We start from the raw sequence: 20,009 nt of genomic DNA on the forward strand, positions 1-20,009 counted from the left end.
GCGATCTCTGGTATGACTGCAGTGGAGGCGATAGCGGCTCTTCTCCACAAAAAAAACATCCTTTCAGGAGTGCAGCTGTATGTATTGCTGTTCTGTGCTCTTTTCCAGAACAACACTTAGCAGTTCGTCTTTTACAACCATTAATGGTGAGCACATTTTGATTTAAATGTATTTCCAATGGGGATTTTTTTTAATCCAAATTAAAAAGTAGCAGTGGTTTAGTTATATTCCGCTAGTAAGTAGGCCACAGTGTTGACACAAATGCCTCAGAAACTAAATCAATGAATGAGGTTTAATGGCTCCTGGCTATCTTTGCACCTAGTTAGGACACACTTAGATTCAGTGCATGTTTAAGATATATTTCACTTTAGTGCAATTTTACCAACTACACCCTGTAATGCAAGCTCTGAAGAAACCAGAGTTGTTAGCAATGAAGCCAGGCACCCTTTCCCCTGAAGCCAAAGGCAACAAAGGCAGGAAGTGGTTTCTTGCCGACAGCGACTGCAATCGGTGCCCTTCTCTGCAGTGACTCAACAGGGCAGCTCCGCTCCTCGAGCGATTGCACAGCCTCAGGGGCTCCAACCTGATTTCTTCACTCATGCAAGCGGTCTGTACCAGTCTGGGGAGCGTCCAGTCTTAAGCAGGTGGAAGAGAAGATTGCAGCCACCCCATCACGCTTTGGCAGGATGAGCTAGTGGATATTTACCTGGTGGTCCTCACACCCGAAGAAGCCTCTACAGCCAAATCCAATTTTGTTCTAATATCCTCTTGCAGATGGGTTTTTAGCACTACCCACCCTTTTCTTGCGGGATCGGTTGTATTTTTTTATTGGGTCAGTCTATGACATACTCATCATCATATACACTAAAAATGTTAAGCACAGCACAAAGGTATACAAAAAGTATAAAAAAGTAATATACAAAGAAATCACTTTCAAGCCAAGTATGTCACTTTTTCTGCTTGGGTGTGCACATACTGTATATCTCTTTAAAAGTTGTTTCCCTTGAGAGTGTCATATTGATGTCTTTAGTGGCTGTAGGGCAAGTAACCACTCTCAACTGATTTCATATCAGTGCTTTACACTTCGGTGCCTGTACTGCTTGTAACAGCAGTACTGGAACCACGATAAAAAAGCATGCCAAACAGCCCCCATACTACGTTTAGTAAATATGTTTACACCGTGCTTAGATGGCAATTTATTTTTTACTTCTCTGTAGCTTAAATTGAACTATTCCCTGACGCACCCACCCATCTACAGCATGTTGGCCTGTTTTCCTGTGCCTGCAGTCCAGCTCTGTGTTGCGGTATGCTAAACTTAGGCTTTTGTTAAATTACCTACATTTGAAGAGTGGTCACACAATTCGACTGGGACTGTCAGGATGCTGTTAAAAGGGTGAGGGAGAAAGACAATCCACTTTTCTTTATTTACAGGAACATGAGCATGTATTTTCAATTAAGAAGTGCATGCATTCTGTAAAAATTCCAAACTTTTTTAATTGAATAAGAATAAATAAACACTTGAACAAATACAGTTTATCATTTAATATAGTGTGTGCAATGCAATATATAGCTTTTCTTTCTTTAAGACTTTAAAAGAAACTCAGGATATAGAACTTTTTTGGGTGAAGTCAAGACATTTCACATTTATAATATATTCATACATTAAAACATCCATTTACAACATTAGAACTCTTTTAAAACTATCATGGATTTCTGATACTTCAAATTCATCTGATGTCAACAACAGGAACAACAAAAATAAATACAGAAAAACATACAATTTTATAAAAAAATCAAACATTAATGATTTATATATAGGACATACTGAGAGATACAGGAATTTAAAACCCTGAAATGTCACCACAAGGCTTCAAAGAGACATGAAGATCATTATGCATTTTTATACATTTACAAAGTGAATTTAAGATCAAACCACATGCCTGTGCTAATCGGAAAGCTGTGTTAGGCTTAAAAAGTCAATAACAAATACAAATTGTTAGTGATAAAGAATAATTAAAATACACGGATACAGATCAAATATACATAAGAATATTTTTGTCTCTGTGTGCAATTATGTGTTCCAGGTGACAGTAATTAAAAGTTGTTCCAAAGTGTTGTCAAAGCAGTGCACAGAACATTGCAGGGACTCCTTATATGTTTGAACACCTTGGACTGCCCTCCCATTCCAAAACAAATGTAAACTGCTAAACTGTTCTCACCTTCATTGATAAGCTATTTCATGGTTTGAGTTCTCACTTGCTCTCACTTAAGTGATATAAAATCCTGTGACACGTCTGACTAACTGACCTTCAGTGGAGGAATGCAATATGCCTAAAAAAATGAACAGTAAAAAAAAAAAGCCTCTTAAAGCACAACTGCTCAAGCTGGTTTTGTTTCTTACACTACTGTACTTTACCTACCATATGTGGGTTTGATTATAAGCAAGGCTTTCACTTTTACTAATAAGTTAATATCACTATGATAAAGGACATTTTCTTATCGGTATGGCAGTATTTTGTATCGTCTTTACTCTGCCTTATTATTTTATTTCCAATAAAATGGGCACCATCTAATTCTGCCACTAAGCCCTCAGAGGAAGGACAGTTCTCCCTGGTAAAACATCAGATTGAAAGGCAGGGGGCACTATAACTTAGCCAGCAGCCATGAATACCCTTGCCATTGATGAGCCAGATGAGCCAAATGATGTTTGGCCAATTGTGCACTGCCACCTGATGAACTGTGGTCAAGCCCTGGTCACAGGATGCCAACAACATCCATGATATGAGCCTCCTCTGGATATACAAGTCCTTACTTGTGACTTGAATGACTTTTACTGATTAAGTTACGATATGTAATGAGACTTTTTAACTCTTAAAATAATTTGCTGGGACTAACTATTGGCTTAATGTCTCTCCAACCGGCCTCAATTTAGCATATTCCTCAACGAACATACTCTTTAATCCCATCCTGGAAAACAGAATTTACACACAGAGTTTTCTTTGAGACCACATGCTATTGATCCAGGTGTCACTTTTTTCATAGTGATAGATGAGTTTTTTCAGTGCTTCACACACCTAGGCAACTATAGAGTCAGCACTGGGCAGAAAACAATCTTCCCTCTGCAAATTTCTGCAAGTACTCAGACCAATCCAGAGCTACCATTAGTACATTAGTAAAAAAGCCTGAAATTCCAGGTTTTAGAGCTCATACTGCACTCTAAACCTAAACAAAAGCCTTTGTTAGATAAACCTGTTGAACTTAGTACACCTTTTCCCCACACCTTTCTTGAAGATTAGTGCAATGTAAGTGAAAACAAAGACATGCAAGACTTTCTTCTCCATTACAGTCTTTAAAGTGATAAAGTTCCTGATTATAACACAGCAAAGACCAGTGAATCTCCATTGATACTGTGCTCCAGATAATTTTTGTACAACATATTCAATTATGAATTTCAACATATATTCTAAGCTTGGTCCTCTCCAACACCAACCCTGTGTCTTTCAACAACGTCAGCAGAAAGGAAAATCAGTAATGAATGCCATAAAATTATGCTTAAAAAAACTATCTTTAAATACTGATCATCTGTAAATCAGTAAACTGTAAATTAGCAGATCAGGAAAGATTGAATTCATTTTCAAAACCGCTCGTTTTATAAAACCGCATAAAATTCAGACAAGGCAGTTTTGCAAGAGCATACTGCACTGCATGCTCTGGATCCCATTTTATAATTGCGTATGAGCTGATCCAAGCATTCTGGCAAGACAAATTTAATACACTAAGCATCAAAGGACACCTATCACTCTATTCATGCATGTGAATGCTTGTGTGTTTTAACATAAAATGAAAGTAGACATATCTTGGATACTGACTGAGTGTTTTGATGTTGTTTTGATTAATTGATCATTCGTGACTGGCTGTGGTAGGATGTAATGCTGCATAAGCAGTACGCTAGCAGATTTAGTTTAGGAGAGTTGACTGGGAACAGCCAATGAGGTGATTTAACCTGTTGAATGTCAAGCCAGGTGAAAAGCAAGAAATAAAAACACAAAAAGATACCAAAATACACTGCTTGTCGCGTGCCGAGTGTGATGGTCTTGGCAGGAGTCTCCAGTCGCTACAGAGCTCCACCTGTAGTGATTGATGACAACCTGACTGCAAGGTGCGACGCTGATCAAGCCCTCTGGCCTCACCTACTGCCCTTCCTGACACGACCACACTCCAGTGGGACAAGGCCAGGCCTCATGCTGCTCGTGTGGGAGTCAGCTTTGCGACGAGGTGAGAAAGTGATGGCTGTGTTGGGGATGTCCTGCTCGCCAGACTTCAGTCCCAAAGAAGACTTGTGGGATGAGCTGGGACAACAGTGGTATTCAAGTATGGGAGAGCTTTGAAGAGGTACAGTACAAGCTAGTTTGGGCTAAGAAAGTGGATGGGGACACAGATTTACCCGTTTCATGTATGTTCAATAAAATGTCAGTGTGAATTTCCTGCTGTTGTCAACAACATCATAATGATTTTTCTTTTCATGGCCAGAATTGTTTCATCTCAGTACTGCTTTTGCAAACACTGTCCAAAGTACTCAAAAATAAATCTTTTAATTGACTAAGTCATTCCTTAAACTTCCTTAAATTTCATACTGTATACTTGTTGCAATGGAGCAAAATACATGTATATGCAAAAAAAAGTACACCCTGGCCTTATACTGTAAATCAGTTCGCCTGTTGCGTGGTACATGATGCATGGTATGTGAATTCTGAAGGTCTGCCTACAAAACTGTAGTGTAGTTTGGGAAAGCAGCAGCTTTTAATTTCCAAATTCTATGTGCTCAGCACAGTGAGCGATGCTGGAACGCAGCATAAAAAAAATCCAAGGGCTTGTGATTTTTTCCTCCTCAACACTTTTGTTGATTCAATGTTTGACATTTTTACAGTTCTCCCTACTTTAAGAGAAGATTTATCATCTTGAAGGATTTGAAATAACCCTCTCAGGACTCTTGAGTCCATCTGTTCTTATGAATGCAAAGGCAGCACAAACAGGACACTACCCTAGAGGTGAAACTGGTAGCTTAACTATGCATGATCATGTTGTGGTCGTCTCTTCATGCTCTGTCAGTCCTAGGAAAGCAGCTGATATCTCGTGGGTGGGTGGGGTGGGGGGGGGGGAGCAGAGCCACGCCCACTTGGTGCATTTATCGCGCACGGTATTCTGATCCCACAATCCTTCATGTCACCAGTCCTGCCCCTGGGAGTAAAACTGATGTGGAATGTACTGTTCAAGGACGGGCACACACCCTTTATCTCGGTTCGCTTCCCCGTTCCCGGCTCGGCGTCACTGCTTGCCCGCCTGCTGCTCAGGGACCGCTGCTGCCGTCACCACGGCCGGCTGAGCGAGGGTGGAAAACCAGGACGACATTGCGGACCTCGCGTTGGTGAGGGCCCCCCCGACTGACTGGCCTGCAACGGCAACAGCGGAGGAATGGTTTTTAGGCGTATTTTTTTTTACACTTTTCGCGCGCCCGCTGCACTGCTTCACCAGTGCGCATGGTCGCATCTCCTCCCCCAAAGCCCCCTGATGTGAATAAACCTGGTCAGCACCTGTACGCCTAAAAAGGTTTCTGGTGGTACGTCAGCGCCAAAGCACAGTGAAAGCGCAGTTAGGCAACATGTCAAGTCAGAATCTGCTGTTTCTTGATCTCCGGACGGTATTTCTCGCAGTAGATTTCCGTTTGTCAAGAAGGGCAGTAAAAAGCTTATTGTCAAGGGGTGGCACACACGAAGCATACGGGTGCATCACAAGGCTAAAAAACAGTCCTTAAAGGAGGCACCTAAGATCTAGAAAAAGGGACGTGAAGTGGGCTCGCACTGTACAATAATGTAACAGCACCGGGGGTATTAGTGCAAACCAGCTTTTATCCTGCGTGCAACACCTGCTTTCCTGGCATATGGAAATTGGAAACGGGAACTTCTTTTTCTAAAAGAAGTGGAAATTCTTTTCAGAACCTATTTCCACTTTTACACACACACACACACACACTATAAAGCAGAAATGACATCGGGCAGCACAGCAAGGCGGTATGAGAAAAGGCAACTGCAAACAAAGGACAACCTCCTTGAACTCAACGTCTCTGCATTTTGACATCTTAGTTTCATCGCAGAGCCCCTCATTGTTTCGAGGTGCTGGCTTACCCACTGCCTTCCCCGTCTGCACAACACTCCGGCTCGTGGTTATCATGGCATTGCCGATCTTCTTGCCACGCTCGCTGTTCTGCACAGAGCTGGAAAACAAAACAGTATGCCATGACAGCTGCCTCTCTCTCTCTCTCTCTTTTTTTGAGGAAAAAATCTATCAAATTAAACTTAATTATTCTCAGACCTTCACCTCTCATGTTAGTCCAGACCCAAGTGATCCCGGTCTCCAAAGTCCGGAAAGCAAACGATTAGTTAAAAGTCGATGCACATACAACATGCGACTTTCTGCAACCCTACGGACATTTGATTGCATGCTTCCTGAGATTACGAAACTCATGAAACTTACTACATCACATGAGGCCTGTGAACTCTTTCAAGCTATGCTTAATGCCGAAATGTTCAGCAACAGACATGACGAAAGACTTACTTATGTCATAAGGAGGGCTCACTCAGATTCTCAGATTCCTTTTTTTCCCCTCCTTACCCACATATTCCTGCTCTCTGCCTTATTCTCCCCAAAACCATGCCAAAACATTGTCCGTTTCATATTTCCTTGAAATTTTCAGCATTGGATTTTTCCAAACCTGGAAACTTTTCCAGAAATAAAGAAAAAACAGGAGCACAAGGCTACACAGTGAATTCTGTACCAGGGCATATAAGCATCAATATATAGTATAGTATGTTTTACATTAGTGACGCTTTCCCTCCAATTTCAGTATGAGCCAATGATTTCTAAGTTCAGGGAAAAAGCTTGTTGAATTACAGCCCAGAACCTGAACTGTTACCAAGGCGACAGCTAGACAGGTACTGATGAAAGTTCTGGCAAACCAAGGTTAAATACAATCAATGCAACAGACTACGTTCCAAGTTTCTCTTCTACTAATTAGCTGCTGAAAAACAGTCTAATGGCCTTTAGACGTCTTTGAAGAACAAAATGTCAGTGCATTAACCTTAACCACAACAAATGGTTTAGTGCACACAGTCCTGCTGTAACTAGAGCAGACACCAAGATCAGTTTGGTTGTATGGAATAAATGCACATTTAGGCTCTTGTCTAGCAAACATTCATATTGTGGAAATCTAACTAGTACAATGTTGTTGTTTCTGAATTCACCTATTTGTCTTAATGGTAAATATACACATTTTTTCCCCACATACACTAAGGAAAAACAAAGGCTCCTCTGCACATTGCTAGGAAAAAGCATTTTTTCCCAAATCAAAGAATTCTACAGCAAAAGGATGTTTCTAAACAAGAATCAACTGTTTGATAACAATTTTTATAGTATTATGCATCATTCATTCTTGAAAATGCAACTTAAAAAAATTAAGTGTTTTACCCCAGATGAACAGTGAATCAGCACCTCAATAGACGTAATGTAAAGTCCTAATACACACAGTACTAGCTGTGTGTTGAAGTCTACTGTAGATAAATGTACTACCTTAGGTAAGGACTTGATCACGTATTTCATACCGAAAGGAAACAATTAGTAGAGGGCAACTCACAAACAGGTCAAGCTTTCACTTTCGCTCAGCTTGCAGTAGGAGATGCCGATTATGTTGATGTTGTGGAACGAAATCCCTTATTTGTGTCACAAAACGGAACATAAAAACTCCGGAGTGATGGGACAACCAGTGAAACAGTGGCAGAATCGAAAACATCTGCTGTTAATACAACAGATCCCCCAGACTTAGTTCACACCGAGCTTTAGGCCTTCTTTGCACACTTCTATTTAAAGTGACGTGTCAGCCAGGCTTCTGGCTGGACACAAATAAATCTTTCAGCTGCTTGCAACTGAAAGAGAGAAACCCTAGTGTGAAATCACCGCTTGTTGACTGACAATCAAGCGTTACTTTTTCCTGATCTGGACTGGTCTTCACTTACAGCATGGAACCATGTATGAAGGAATACGTCACCTCCGTGTAGTTGTGTTTCCTTAACTTTAAGAAGCCCGTGATGAAAACCAGATTTGTCGTTTGCGTACAACTGCCATTAACAGCGCAGGAAAATGAAAGGACAAAATAAATCAGCAGTGCACACACCTGGCCAACATCTGCTCCCTTGAGGAAGCACAGAACACGATACCTGGGTATGCTACTCGAATACGCTCACCTGGACTGGCACTTTGAGACATTATGAGCTTCACAGCTCCCAGATCTCTTTCACTGGCATCACTGCAAGCCTGCAGACATCCTGCAGCGTCACTGTAGGCACAGCTCGCCTCAAAGCTGAGAGACAGGCCCTAGCCAAATAATGCTTATCCTCTGGAAGCAGCACTCAGCCACCTGGGTGGCATGACCCAGGCTTGAACACGGGGCATCTGGGCAATAGGGCCCAACTTGCACAACCAGCATGAGCCTTTAGTGGTTTAAGTCACCGTACTTGGGAGCCCCAATGCACAACTATGTTTTGATTGAGTATAACATTCAGGAAATTTACACTTTTTAAATTAAAAAATGATCTTCTGAATTTAAAGGCCCACACTGTTTTTAATTAACAGGTGAACATGTAGAGAAATCCAAAACTCAATTATGAAAACAATATTTTAAGCTAATAATCCACCTTTTAAGAGAAAGATCATTCCATATTGATGAGAGTATAATCCGCTTTTGTAACAAAGCAAATGTGGAAGGGCATTTAAAGCCAAGAACAGGTGGTACTTGTTTACTCAAAGGGTTGTGAGAGTGTGGAACAAGCTGTTCCATGTTGATGAAGCCAGCACCCTGGCTTCTATCAAGAAATGGCTAGATGAGATCTTTGGATCAATTTACTACCAAATGGGCTTGATGGGCTGAATACCCTTCTCTCATTTGTAACTTTTTTATGTTCTGTAATCTGCAGCTGTTGTAACACAACCTGCCCACACATCATTTGATAGGCTGCACAAGGTAAGTACATCGAATTGTAAAATTTCATTAAGGCGTCAAAACCTGTAAAAAAAACTAAACACATGGTGGAGTGGTTTTTGAAAAATAGTGCAAACACAACAAGGTGTGTTATGAAGGAGAGCAAGATTTAGTGACTTCAACTCTACATACGTTTGAATATATTTTCTTCCAGTCAGATGACATTTTACGGCAGTGTTTTGACACTAATACAGCCAGCAGTCGAGAACACTGTGGTCAGTTCTGATTTACACAGTGTGAAGCTGCTCATTAGTATGAAGGCTGTGGTACTGAATGCCACATGTGATTTATGTTTCAGTTTGCTGAATCTCTTCCAAAGTGCATATACTATATATGGTGCATATACTGTATAACTTCCAACAAAGATTCAGTTTGGATCTTGACTATCTTTAAATGCAGAACTATCTTTTCTGTTTATACAGATTTTTCTCTCCACTTTTCCCCAGTTTAACCATTTTTCCAGTGAATGAAGAAACTGGGAAGGGAGCTGTGCTGACTTCATCAAAGGTTAAAAACATGCTCAGTAAAAGCATTATACCTACTCCCTTCCATTTCCATGCATATTATTAAGAGTATTTCTTGCTTTTTCTACAAGCTTTCCTTACATGCCACAGACACTGTTCGTCTTCAAGTACTACAGAACAGGACAGTCCAAGAACAGGACCGTTTAACTACAAATTTGCAGATTAATTGCTAGGAGCTCCGTTTAATTTTTCACTGGTGAAAAGGCACCAGTAAAAACTCTAACTTGAATCATCAAATAAGGAAATACATCTCATGACATTCTGAAAAAGCAATGAACATCTCTAGAATGCAGTAAAACCACAACACAGGGCTGTTAGTGGGATGGTAAGATTTTCCCATATCTCTCCCAAATTTACCACCCTCTCAAGATTAATGTGCAAGATCAATGGTATTTTCCTGCCAACTACATGTGCATGTTTCAGACTTAATTTATACGAAAAATGTTTTACATTGCACTGCACTGAAAGTCTCAAAAACAGAAGAAGCCACTCAGTTTAATCATGGCAGAAGACACTGCAGAAAGCCTGACTATTCTGATGTCTTTATTAATAAAAACCAGGGAAACGGACCTGACAGTGGCAGTAATGTCACTTCCCGTGAGAGTATGTAATGAGCATCTTTGCTGTCTCCCTCTCCACTCAATTATTCTTCTATCATATATTTTCAGTACTGATCATGCGCTGCCATGAACTTATCAGCATTTTAGCACAAAACTGGCAGCTCAAAATTATAATCATGAGTGACTTTCTTTTAATTAGCCAGTTTAGATTAAAATTTAACAGTTAGGCTACCACATCTTCATGCATTTCAACATTCAGGCTTTCTTGCCCTTTAATTACAATTTACTGAGAGACATCTTTATTATTGATAATAGATGTTATCTGACTATTATCAAATTAAAATTGACCAATTATGCAACCTGAGGAAAAAACAATTATACAACTATGCATACAACACCCATACATGTATTTATCACTTTACAGCAAAAGAGTAATTTTAAGGTTTTTCTTAAAAATGTAGGAAAAGGAAGGTAAGAATTCAATTCTCACCATAGTTAAGTATAGCTTAAGGCACAGAAGGTGAGAAGACACGCTGTAATTTTAGAAGCTAGTTTGTGAACTTGCAATTCAACACAGGCCATACTGTGTTTCCTTCACACTTCTTAGAATGAAACCTAATTCTTGCAAGTCACATTTAAGTTTAAGGATGAAACCCTCCTATTATGAAAGGGATAGGCAATAAAAAACAAACTAGGTGACTGCTGTATTACCATAAGGAAGCATTGTGTAACAAAGGTTTTTAGGTGGCAGGAGAGCTTACTTTCCCTAAACGCACCGATCATATTATATCTTAGTTGTGCGATTTTATTTTACTTAGTTTAAAGTTCTTTTTAAACCCTGTCTGAAGCATACTTATCATAAAATGGCAAAAACAAATTGTAAAGAACAAAATTACAGATCCCCGATGTAATATTTGCAAAAAGAAGCCTGAAGGTTAGGGATTAATTTTTCTGCATACACCAGGGTGTAGTGGAAAGAACAATACATGTCTCACTGCTTTGCATCACCAAGTCAACCAGCGTGAAGACGTGCCGTGTCATTATGTTATTAGACAATGCCTTGCTGACGATCTTAAAAACGACCAGGGTATCACCTTCAACCACCTGGCTTTGTCAATAACTTCTGGAATTTCAAATCATAATTTTCTCTATTTCTCTGTGTTGAGCTAAAACGATTCTGTTGTGGAAGAATTACCTTTCATTGCCCCCCTAAGGGAAACTGTCTTGCACACCAAAAGCTCATAAACATATAACATATACGACAATAATACAAAATAACAAAAAAATGCCATAATATGGAAAAAAAACAACCATTGACAATATTGCTCAATCAGGACTCTTCCACTACTAGTAGGTTAAAAAACAGATAATTAGCTTATAAAGGTCCAAAAAGAACAAAAATAATTAGATCCCAAAATGAAAATTGAACATTTTCTCATTGTTCAATGATTGAATGTTTTTAGGTATAAAGGAAGTAAATGCTCTTTGTCTTTATACAAGGGATCTTGTACGTCCTCACAGAGTGTAGGAAAGTATCTTCAAAGAGAGTGGATGACAGGGGTCATCCAAGTTTTAATGGGCAAGATTAATAATATGTTGCTCCCGTAGATGTATCATCGAGTTCAAGGATGCGCTGATAATCTTGCCACCAGTTCTGATCTCTTTGTTCAACTTATTTTTGTTCTGCAAGAACAAAGCTCCTCCCCATCTCCGAATATGAAACCTTAGAGCGCTCTGAATAAAAATCCACCTTAGGGGTGGGGGAAAAAAATCGATTCTGAGATGCATCGTGATTCTCTCTTTTAATATGCACAGTACTAAACATTTCAGATAAAAACAATACAGCGTAAAGGACAAATAGAGCAAATAATAATGGTTTAGTTTTTTGGGCTTAAGACTAAACTAATTGCGTTGTGACACGTAAAGACTTCAAGGTTGACAAGTGCGCCATGCTCACATTTGAACTGAGCTAAGCTACCCGGTTTGTGAAGATGGACAAACTCTGGCCTGCCCCCTCCGCTTGGAAAGCCACCAAGGTGTGGCAAATGTATGGGCACATTTTGGATTTTATGAAGTAAAAGGTAAAAATGACCTGGATAAGAGCCATGCAGTGTGCAAGCTGTGTCATACCAAGAAAAAATATTTCGGGAATACGACGAACATGCGAAATCACATTTCTTGTTGCTGCCGAACAGGGAACCCTCGAGCAAGTGTCAAAGCTTCCACATAGTTCGGAAAGGGCGAAGCGAATCACCGGGTCTATGGCAAGTTTTATCGCAAAAGATGTGGGCCACTGCGCCGTTGTTGAAAACCCGGGCTTTTGCTTAATGTTGCGAACACTGGAGCCGAGGTACAACATACTTTCGTCTCGGCGTCACTTTAGTGAAACGGCAATACCAACGCTCTACAGCAACACCAAAACTCAAGTTTTTGAATCATTGAAGAAAGCAAATAGGGTGGCAATAACCTGTGATGCGTCCGTTGCCCGTTGCAACAGAATCCTATATCACTATTACCGCGCACTACATCACCGATTAATGGCAGCTCATGTATCGTGTACTCCAGACGCAGAGTAAGAAAAAAAAATCGAGATGCATCGAGAATCGATTTATAATCGCATTGTGGCACCCTGAATCGAAATCGAATCGTGAGGTGCCTACAGATTCCTACCCCTAGTCAACATTGTGCTTTATACAATCTTTGTTGCGCCTTCGAATAGTTTGCCTCCGTATTCACGGTCCGTATTAACGGTTGCAGGGATCATAGGAATAGAACATTTCTTTCTTTATAATTAATGCTCATGTGTGGTTAGACCTTGCAACCTTTCTGCAATACATTCTGACTTCACAAATACTCTGCTACAAATGTGATGCTGAAAATAAATTTTAGGAAACAAAACGGTTTCCTGCTGAAAATGTTTAATAAATAATTGCCGCCTTCTACATATTCAATCAACTCTTAACAGGCGTCCAATTAGGAACTAGATGGAAATGTTTCCAGAACTCCCACTAAAAAAGTTACCGAGTTTTTAGCAGAGGCGCAATTACTTACAGGGAGGCAGGTGCATCAACCAAAAACTGTCTCCAAGTTCATGTAAGCCTCAAACTTCTTAAAGAGGGCAAATACTCAAATAAACACCAATCCGCATAATTTATTAAGAGCATAGTCTGAACAAAAAAACAAAAGTTGCAGGGGTATTTCCAGACCAGCACAACAAGAAAAGAAAGAGAATGTGAAGTTCAGTACAAAACTCAAAGCTAAAAGGGCAATTCCGACTTCAACCACTAGATGCCAGTAGCTGTAAGAAAGACAGCTTTCTTGAGGCTGTCATTCCTGGTTAAATGTTGTGAGAGCCAGATGTTGACTTGACACCTCATTCGTGTTCTCAGCAAGAGTGTTAGAGAACTTCATAAAAGCTGGTTTGTGTAGCTGCTCTCTACAGAATTGATAAACTCCCCAAAGTATGGGGATTTTTTTCCCCAAGAAAACCAAAAGCTTTAAAAATAGTTATAGAAATGGATAAACATAGTCCATAAACACACAAACGTTTGCTCACTAAGAAATTCAAATACCTTTTTTATTAATATCTAAATGAAAAATATACAAAATGTACTCACTGTGAGAATCTCAGTTTCACATCTGCAACACTGTATTGTCCTTGGAATGGATGGCTAAAATAAAGTAAATAGATATTATTTTAGCATCATTGCATTTGTTTTCACAACATGCATCAAAAACAATATTACCAAACTAAAGGCTAAACATCATGGCTTCACATTTAGATGCTTACTTTTCGTTTTACAAAGTTAAAGGATGACTCTCAAACCTGTTTTACCTTATTGTCCAAAATATTCTCCTTTACTCTGCAAATAAATCGAGCTGGAGTTCAGAGTCCAGGTTTTTGCGGGGGAAAAAAAAGTGTTCTTCACGCTCAAAAACACTTTTGCCAGATTTGAACATTCACACTTTTGAACTTGTTAACTTTCAGAAAATTAAGAACAACCACATTGTGTAGTGCCTCTACCTTTGAATGCAGAATAAGCAACTATCTGAGAGACTATGCACATCTCCCAGTGTGTCCATGAATTTAGCACCTAAACCAGGCTTTGGACCAGAATGTAATACTAGAACACGACTGAAGGATATATCGGGCTTTCATGAACGTCACTGTAATTAAGATAAAGTCACCCTGTCTCCATGTGATCGTCAAATTATATTGGTGGCCTGGTGCCAAGATGTGTAACATGTCAGTATTATGAGCAATCTCTCCTTAGGCTGGCAAGTCAGGAAGCTTATCTGAAAAGAGTTACTAGGTAAAACCTGCAATCAAGTCATGAGAAGGAGATTGCAGAATTGGATTACTGCATGTAGTGAAGCAATAAGGCCTCAATACCACATTAATGAGTTTACTTTTCCAATATACTTGTTTAATGGCAGATTATATGGTCCTCTTAAGAGATTTATTTTTCCTTGCATTACAGATATGGATATACATAAATCTACCAAAACCCAATGAAGAATGGAGTTGCAAAACCCATGTAAGAACGAAGCCACACTTTTAATTTAATTCTTAAGGAAATCATGTAAATTTATACCCTGTCCAAAACTAGGTAATTTCAGTTTTCGATTTGGGATTGTAGTTTCCAAAGGACATAAAATGTCAAGACCATGACTATATTTTCATCTAAATTTCATTTTCCATTAGCTTTGGGCTAATTATTATTCCAGACATTAATTACACATATACACAGAAACACAGGCAGTGATATACAGAAGTATTCAATCCCCCTGAAAAATGTTCAGTTTTTCCAAATTAAGACTGTAGATGCAGAAAATACACAAACTACTCGAAACTGATAAACCTAAAAATGTCTGCAGGATGTAAATGCAATATACAGAGAAAAACAGATTATTCTCTATTGGGGAAGCATTCCATCCTTTTGCTACTGCAACCTTAAACCAGATCAGGTATCAGTGAAATGTTTGAAATGTCACAATGGATCTGAAATGGTTTCCCCCTGGGTGGAATCAAAAGTACTTTAACCAGTACATAATTTCCCTCAGGTATACAACTTGAAAATATTTGTTCTAGTGATCCAACAGAGCAAGCATGAAGGTAGCGTAGTCTCATTTACAGTGGTTTACTTTGTATAAATAATCTTAAATTGTTTCATTTTTTTTAAATTACAGATTTAAAATTTTAACTAGGAACTAGCTACCATATTCTTTCAAAAAACTGGAGGTATTAATTCTTAATGATCTGAAAATCCACAGAGATGACAAGGCGATAATTCAGTGTGACAGGCCTGGCCTGAGCTCTTTCTTTCAGACACACTCACCCAGGGGTGACCTCAGACATCGCAGGGTGCTTGTTGCTGTGCCACACTCGGTAATTGTGCGAGATTTTCCAGGCTGCAATGAAGGGAGTGCCAAAGTCTGCCAGCATCTTTTCATTATCTACAGAAATAAGGAAAGCAGATCTCAGGGTTCCTGGGCCTTCTCTGTGCTGATAATTAAACAAGTCCATGTTTGTTGAGGTTAAAATCAAACCTGGCGTTCATTTTAGCACATGGGTCTTTCCCAAGCAGCCACTGTCATTTAGACAGACTGCTCAATCAAATGAGCAAAACCGTACCACAAGAGCAAGAGCAGAGCACATCAAACCATCTGCTTCATCGAATTTAAATGTACAGATTTTGTTCTTTTACAGTTTCTGCACCCTTAACTTTCCTGGATAATAGAAATTAACATGTTGATAAAAATATGGGATCAGTAATAACAATAACTCCCTGTATTTCACTTGGTACTCCCATTACGAGCGGGTGAAGAAGTGTGAAATTGCTCTACCAGGTGAATGAAGGGGGGCATTTAGTCAGGCCTGATCACACAATCCCAGAGTGGACCTTACCCTGGGCACCACAGTGCCTTAGCATCTTTAATAGATAGATAGATAATACTTTATTAATCCCGTAGGGAAATTGATGAAATAACCAACTACGGCAAAACTCATGTGTCTAGCCAACGCATCAATGGCCTACCTTGCTGTAAAGTGGTAGAGAGAAGTGAGTGGAGGTAGAGGGAGAACTGAGCCCTGATCCACTCGTCGCCCCCCTCCCACCCAGTGCCATCGAGGAACACGTCTTCCCGGTTGTCCGTGACGTGTTTCACCAGGTAGTCCGCAAAGCGCAGATCAGCCGTGGTGAGGCTCAGCAGCTTCCTCAACTCCGGATCCTGGATCTGGATCCGGGCTTCTTCAACCTGGAACCACAAGCATGCTGCTCATCCGTCTTTTGGAAGCAAAGGTCATTACAATATGGTCCGTTATCAAGCACAGCGCTTCTTCCCCCTTTCCCCGGCCCCGACGTCCAGAGGAGCTGACCAAAGCGTGGAGGACACGGGACTTCGGAAAACACACGTAAAGAGTCAGTCATTCATACAAGAAAAGGCTGGGCCACACTTACATCAACAACGGCATCGCTCAGGTGCCTCTGCTGTCGGAACAGGATGTTTGTTGCGCCCGTGACAAATCCACGCACAGCCACGTCTGAGAGCAAGTGGTGCTGCTGGAGAGCCATGTAGGGCAAGCAGAGGTACCCCTGGCAACAGAAGAGAAAGGAATTATTGTGAGAGGAGAGCGTCAGGAAAGAAACAAGGGCATCAGGGGCAAAGCTTCTATCCATGTACAGCTGCTCCTTTCTGGTGAAGATCATGATAAACCGGAAGCCATCCTGTGAATATATATATATACATATGCAAGGGGATACTATACCCTTTATAAGAGATGTCAGTTCATCACAAGAAACACACACACTGGCACAGGGACATTTCAGAGGCATCAATTAACCAATCAGCCTGATGGGGCAGGCTGGTAGTACAAGCGCATGGAAAACTTAACAGTAACGTACAATATCCTCCCTATTCTACCAAACTTTTCTGCTTGTAGGAATACAAATAGGTTACCTGCCTTTCAACAATAAATCATTCTGCTGCACTCATCAGAGATGGCTTAAAAAGTTATTTAACAGCTGACTTCACTGGAAGAACAAGGTCGGCGATGGGCAGCTCCACACTGGCAAAAACGTTAAGGGCTGATCTCACTGTCTGGAAGGATAAGGGGTAACAGATAGTCCACCTTCTGTGTACTTGCTGTACTTGTTTTTTTAAGCACTGAGTACACTGCTGTCATATCCTGTAAAACATGTAGTGGGACTTTTCACCTTGAAATGGGCAGGGAGTTGTTGTTTTTGTTTTTGGCAAAGGAACAATTTACAGCTGAAAGACAAAGAATCCAGTGGTGATTCAGCAACATCTTACACAACTGCAGATTCTACAGACTTTCTGTCTTGCCAAAATGCAATAGTCCTTCTCCTAATCTGACACTGATCATAAATTCCAATGTACACAGCTCTGTTAAAGGAATGAAACATGCGTCTTTAAATGTTTGGAACATTAGTCAATTTTTGTTCCTTTTGTATAACATTGTAAAATGCCATATGTGCAGCATAGAGCTATAAGTTTATTTTTTCTTTTCAGGATGGAATTAGCCTTTAAAAGCAGTGTAAAACTACTCTCTTCAAGCAACATCACAACCTAGGGTCATTCTGTAACAATACTATTTTTATTTAGATAAAAACTTAACTGTAACACTTTTTCAGAAGGCTTCACTCAGGAGATCAGACAAAATTCCATCTTCTTGTAGAGAATCAAAATCCAAGCCATTGCACAGAAAGTCGCCCAGCACAAAGCCAAATGTAAAGGTAAAAAACTAAATCACCAGACAAAATAAAAATCCACCATACAGATTTATTGGGCTCAAAGAATGATCTGCTTGATTAGTTTTTTAATGACCATTTTGAATTATTTATGGAAGGACTTCCAAATGCTTTGCAGCTGTAAGATCAGGTCTATGAGAATCTTATTTGCTAGCACTGGCGCACAGCAGTAAAAGGGGTCAACTATATTTTTATTCTCAAGCTCAATGAACAAAACAAAATGTGCAATTCTATTTACTACATATATAGGTCATCCACTTAATCGCAGAACAGCTGCAGTGTTTCCGAAAGGAAAACTGTGCCTTTAATTATTTTTTTTATAAATCTAAATTAAACCTTATAAAAGGAGCAGAGGCCTTATGGTTGCAGTTTGACAATGTGGTTCACTTTCAACTCCAGCTCCTAAGGCAATGGGGAAGGGAGTGTGAGACCACACAGCCACGAGCTGGACAGGAGACAAGGCCACTGCACCGACTGACGGTCTTCATGTCTTTCTTATTTTCACACACCTCTGATTCCATGCCCAGATCGTGGGGTTTTAGGAAACAGATTTGCTTTCCAAAACCTTACAGCACCCCCTTCCCCTGTAGCCTGAGTGTATCTAAAGTGTTTGCAGAATAATTAGAATAACTGCTACAATTATCTAAAGTATAGATGCTAAAAAAATAAATCAACATTTGAAATGAAATAATACAAATCCTAATCAGAAATAGAAAAGTATAGCAGCCTAAGTAGTCCTTCTCCTAATCTGACACTGATCATAAATTCCACATACACAGCTCTGTTAAAAGAATAAAACAACGTGTGTCTTTAAATATTTCGGAAAAATCAGTCAATTTTTCTTTTGTATAACATTGTAAAATGGCATATGTGCAGTACAGAGGTACAAGTTAGGAGTTTTGTAGCCTGTAAAGGAGGATAAATAGTTTGTCAGTGTGTAGCTGAAGCTAAACCTTTACATGACACTCTAAGGCACTGCGATCGATATCTGTAAAGATACAAAAAAAATCACTGAAGTGACAAAAGTCAATGACAAATTAATTTCAGTGTCATTTTAGTGGGATTAAAAATACCTTGGTGAAGATGGCCAAGGGCAGTCCATACTGGTCTTCCTCCAGGCCCGAGACCAAGCCCGGGATGAGGACGGTCTGCCCAGTGTTGGACTGCGGCTGGACAGTGATCGGGAGGCCTGGCAGCTCGGAGTCAAAGGTTTCCAGGAGCTCGGCAGTTTCCCTGTCCTCTTCCTCCTTGGGGGCACCTTCCTCGAGAACACTGGGGTCCAGGGTTTCCCAGTCGCTCTCCGAGGACTCCGGAGAAGTGCGAGACGGAGGTTTCAGGCGATGGTTGTCTCCGTCGGGAGGCTGGGGTGTCTCCTCCTTTCCCCGTGGCTGTGGGGAGGGCTGCCCCGTCCGGCCAGCCTCCCTCGGGTGCTCCTCCGCAGTCTCCCGCCGCTCTCCGCGGCTTTCGGCACCGGAGCTTCCGAAAGCGTCCGAAACGGAGACGGAAACGTACCCCTCGGAGCCGCCAACGCCTTCGAAGAGGCCGACGTCTTCAGATATGCTTCTTTTCGGTCTGTAGTGTGAAGAGTCGGCAAGCCCATGTTCAATCATGCCTGTGAAACACAAGGTCTTTCTCATACGCTTGCTGACTGTCATTCCGTAATGTAACATAAAGGAGAAGAGAGACATTTGTGTTTTTCACATTTCTTTGGATGCATCAGAACTCACTGAAACAAACGTATAGCTGCTGGTCCACAACAGTCATTTTTACAGACGAGGAAGTAAATGGTGTCCACAAAGTTCTGAAAAGGACTTTGCTTAAACATTGCTCAGTGAACCAGAAACCGACTTAAATCAGAGTAGGTAAAGCAGAGCTTGGAATGTCAATTTGAAACATTATAATTAGCAGTTTGGAAGCCACTTAAAATTTTACTGATCATGCTCAGGAACTAAGCATACTGTACATTAACGCCTGGAGCAGAGCATCTAAAACCCACTATGTTCTTAGAATTGTGAAGCTTGCTTTTTTTTAATTAAGTGCGATATGTTTTACTTTTTCTTCTGGG

The 20,009-nt window shown here is 40.4% G+C and overlaps 1 protein-coding gene across 1 annotated transcript in view; it reads right to left on the minus strand.

The window, feature by feature from the left end:
- Positions 1–1,478: 1,478 nt before the first annotated feature.
- avl9 (AVL9 cell migration associated) overlaps positions 1,479–20,009 on the minus strand; it is a 35,421-nt gene continuing 16,890 nt past the window's right edge. The window contains exons 10-16 of the mRNA XM_088918592.1: positions 19,018–19,556; positions 16,634–16,768; positions 16,211–16,430; positions 15,512–15,629; positions 13,790–13,843; positions 6,183–6,271; positions 1,479–5,450 (exon numbers count right to left, since the gene is read on the minus strand). Coding sequence (XP_088774718.1) covers positions 5,326–5,450; positions 6,183–6,271; positions 13,790–13,843; positions 15,512–15,629; positions 16,211–16,430; positions 16,634–16,768; positions 19,018–19,556 — 1,280 coding nt within the window. The 3' untranslated portion in view covers positions 1,479–5,325. The remainder of the gene's footprint in view (positions 5,451–6,182; positions 6,272–13,789; positions 13,844–15,511; positions 15,630–16,210; positions 16,431–16,633; positions 16,769–19,017; positions 19,557–20,009) is intronic.

This window comes from Atractosteus spatula, chromosome 6 (assembly GCF_055471065.1).
Source record: "Atractosteus spatula isolate fAtrSpa1 chromosome 6, fAtrSpa1.hap1, whole genome shotgun sequence".
Lineage (NCBI taxonomy): Eukaryota > Metazoa > Chordata > Actinopteri > Semionotiformes > Lepisosteidae > Atractosteus > Atractosteus spatula.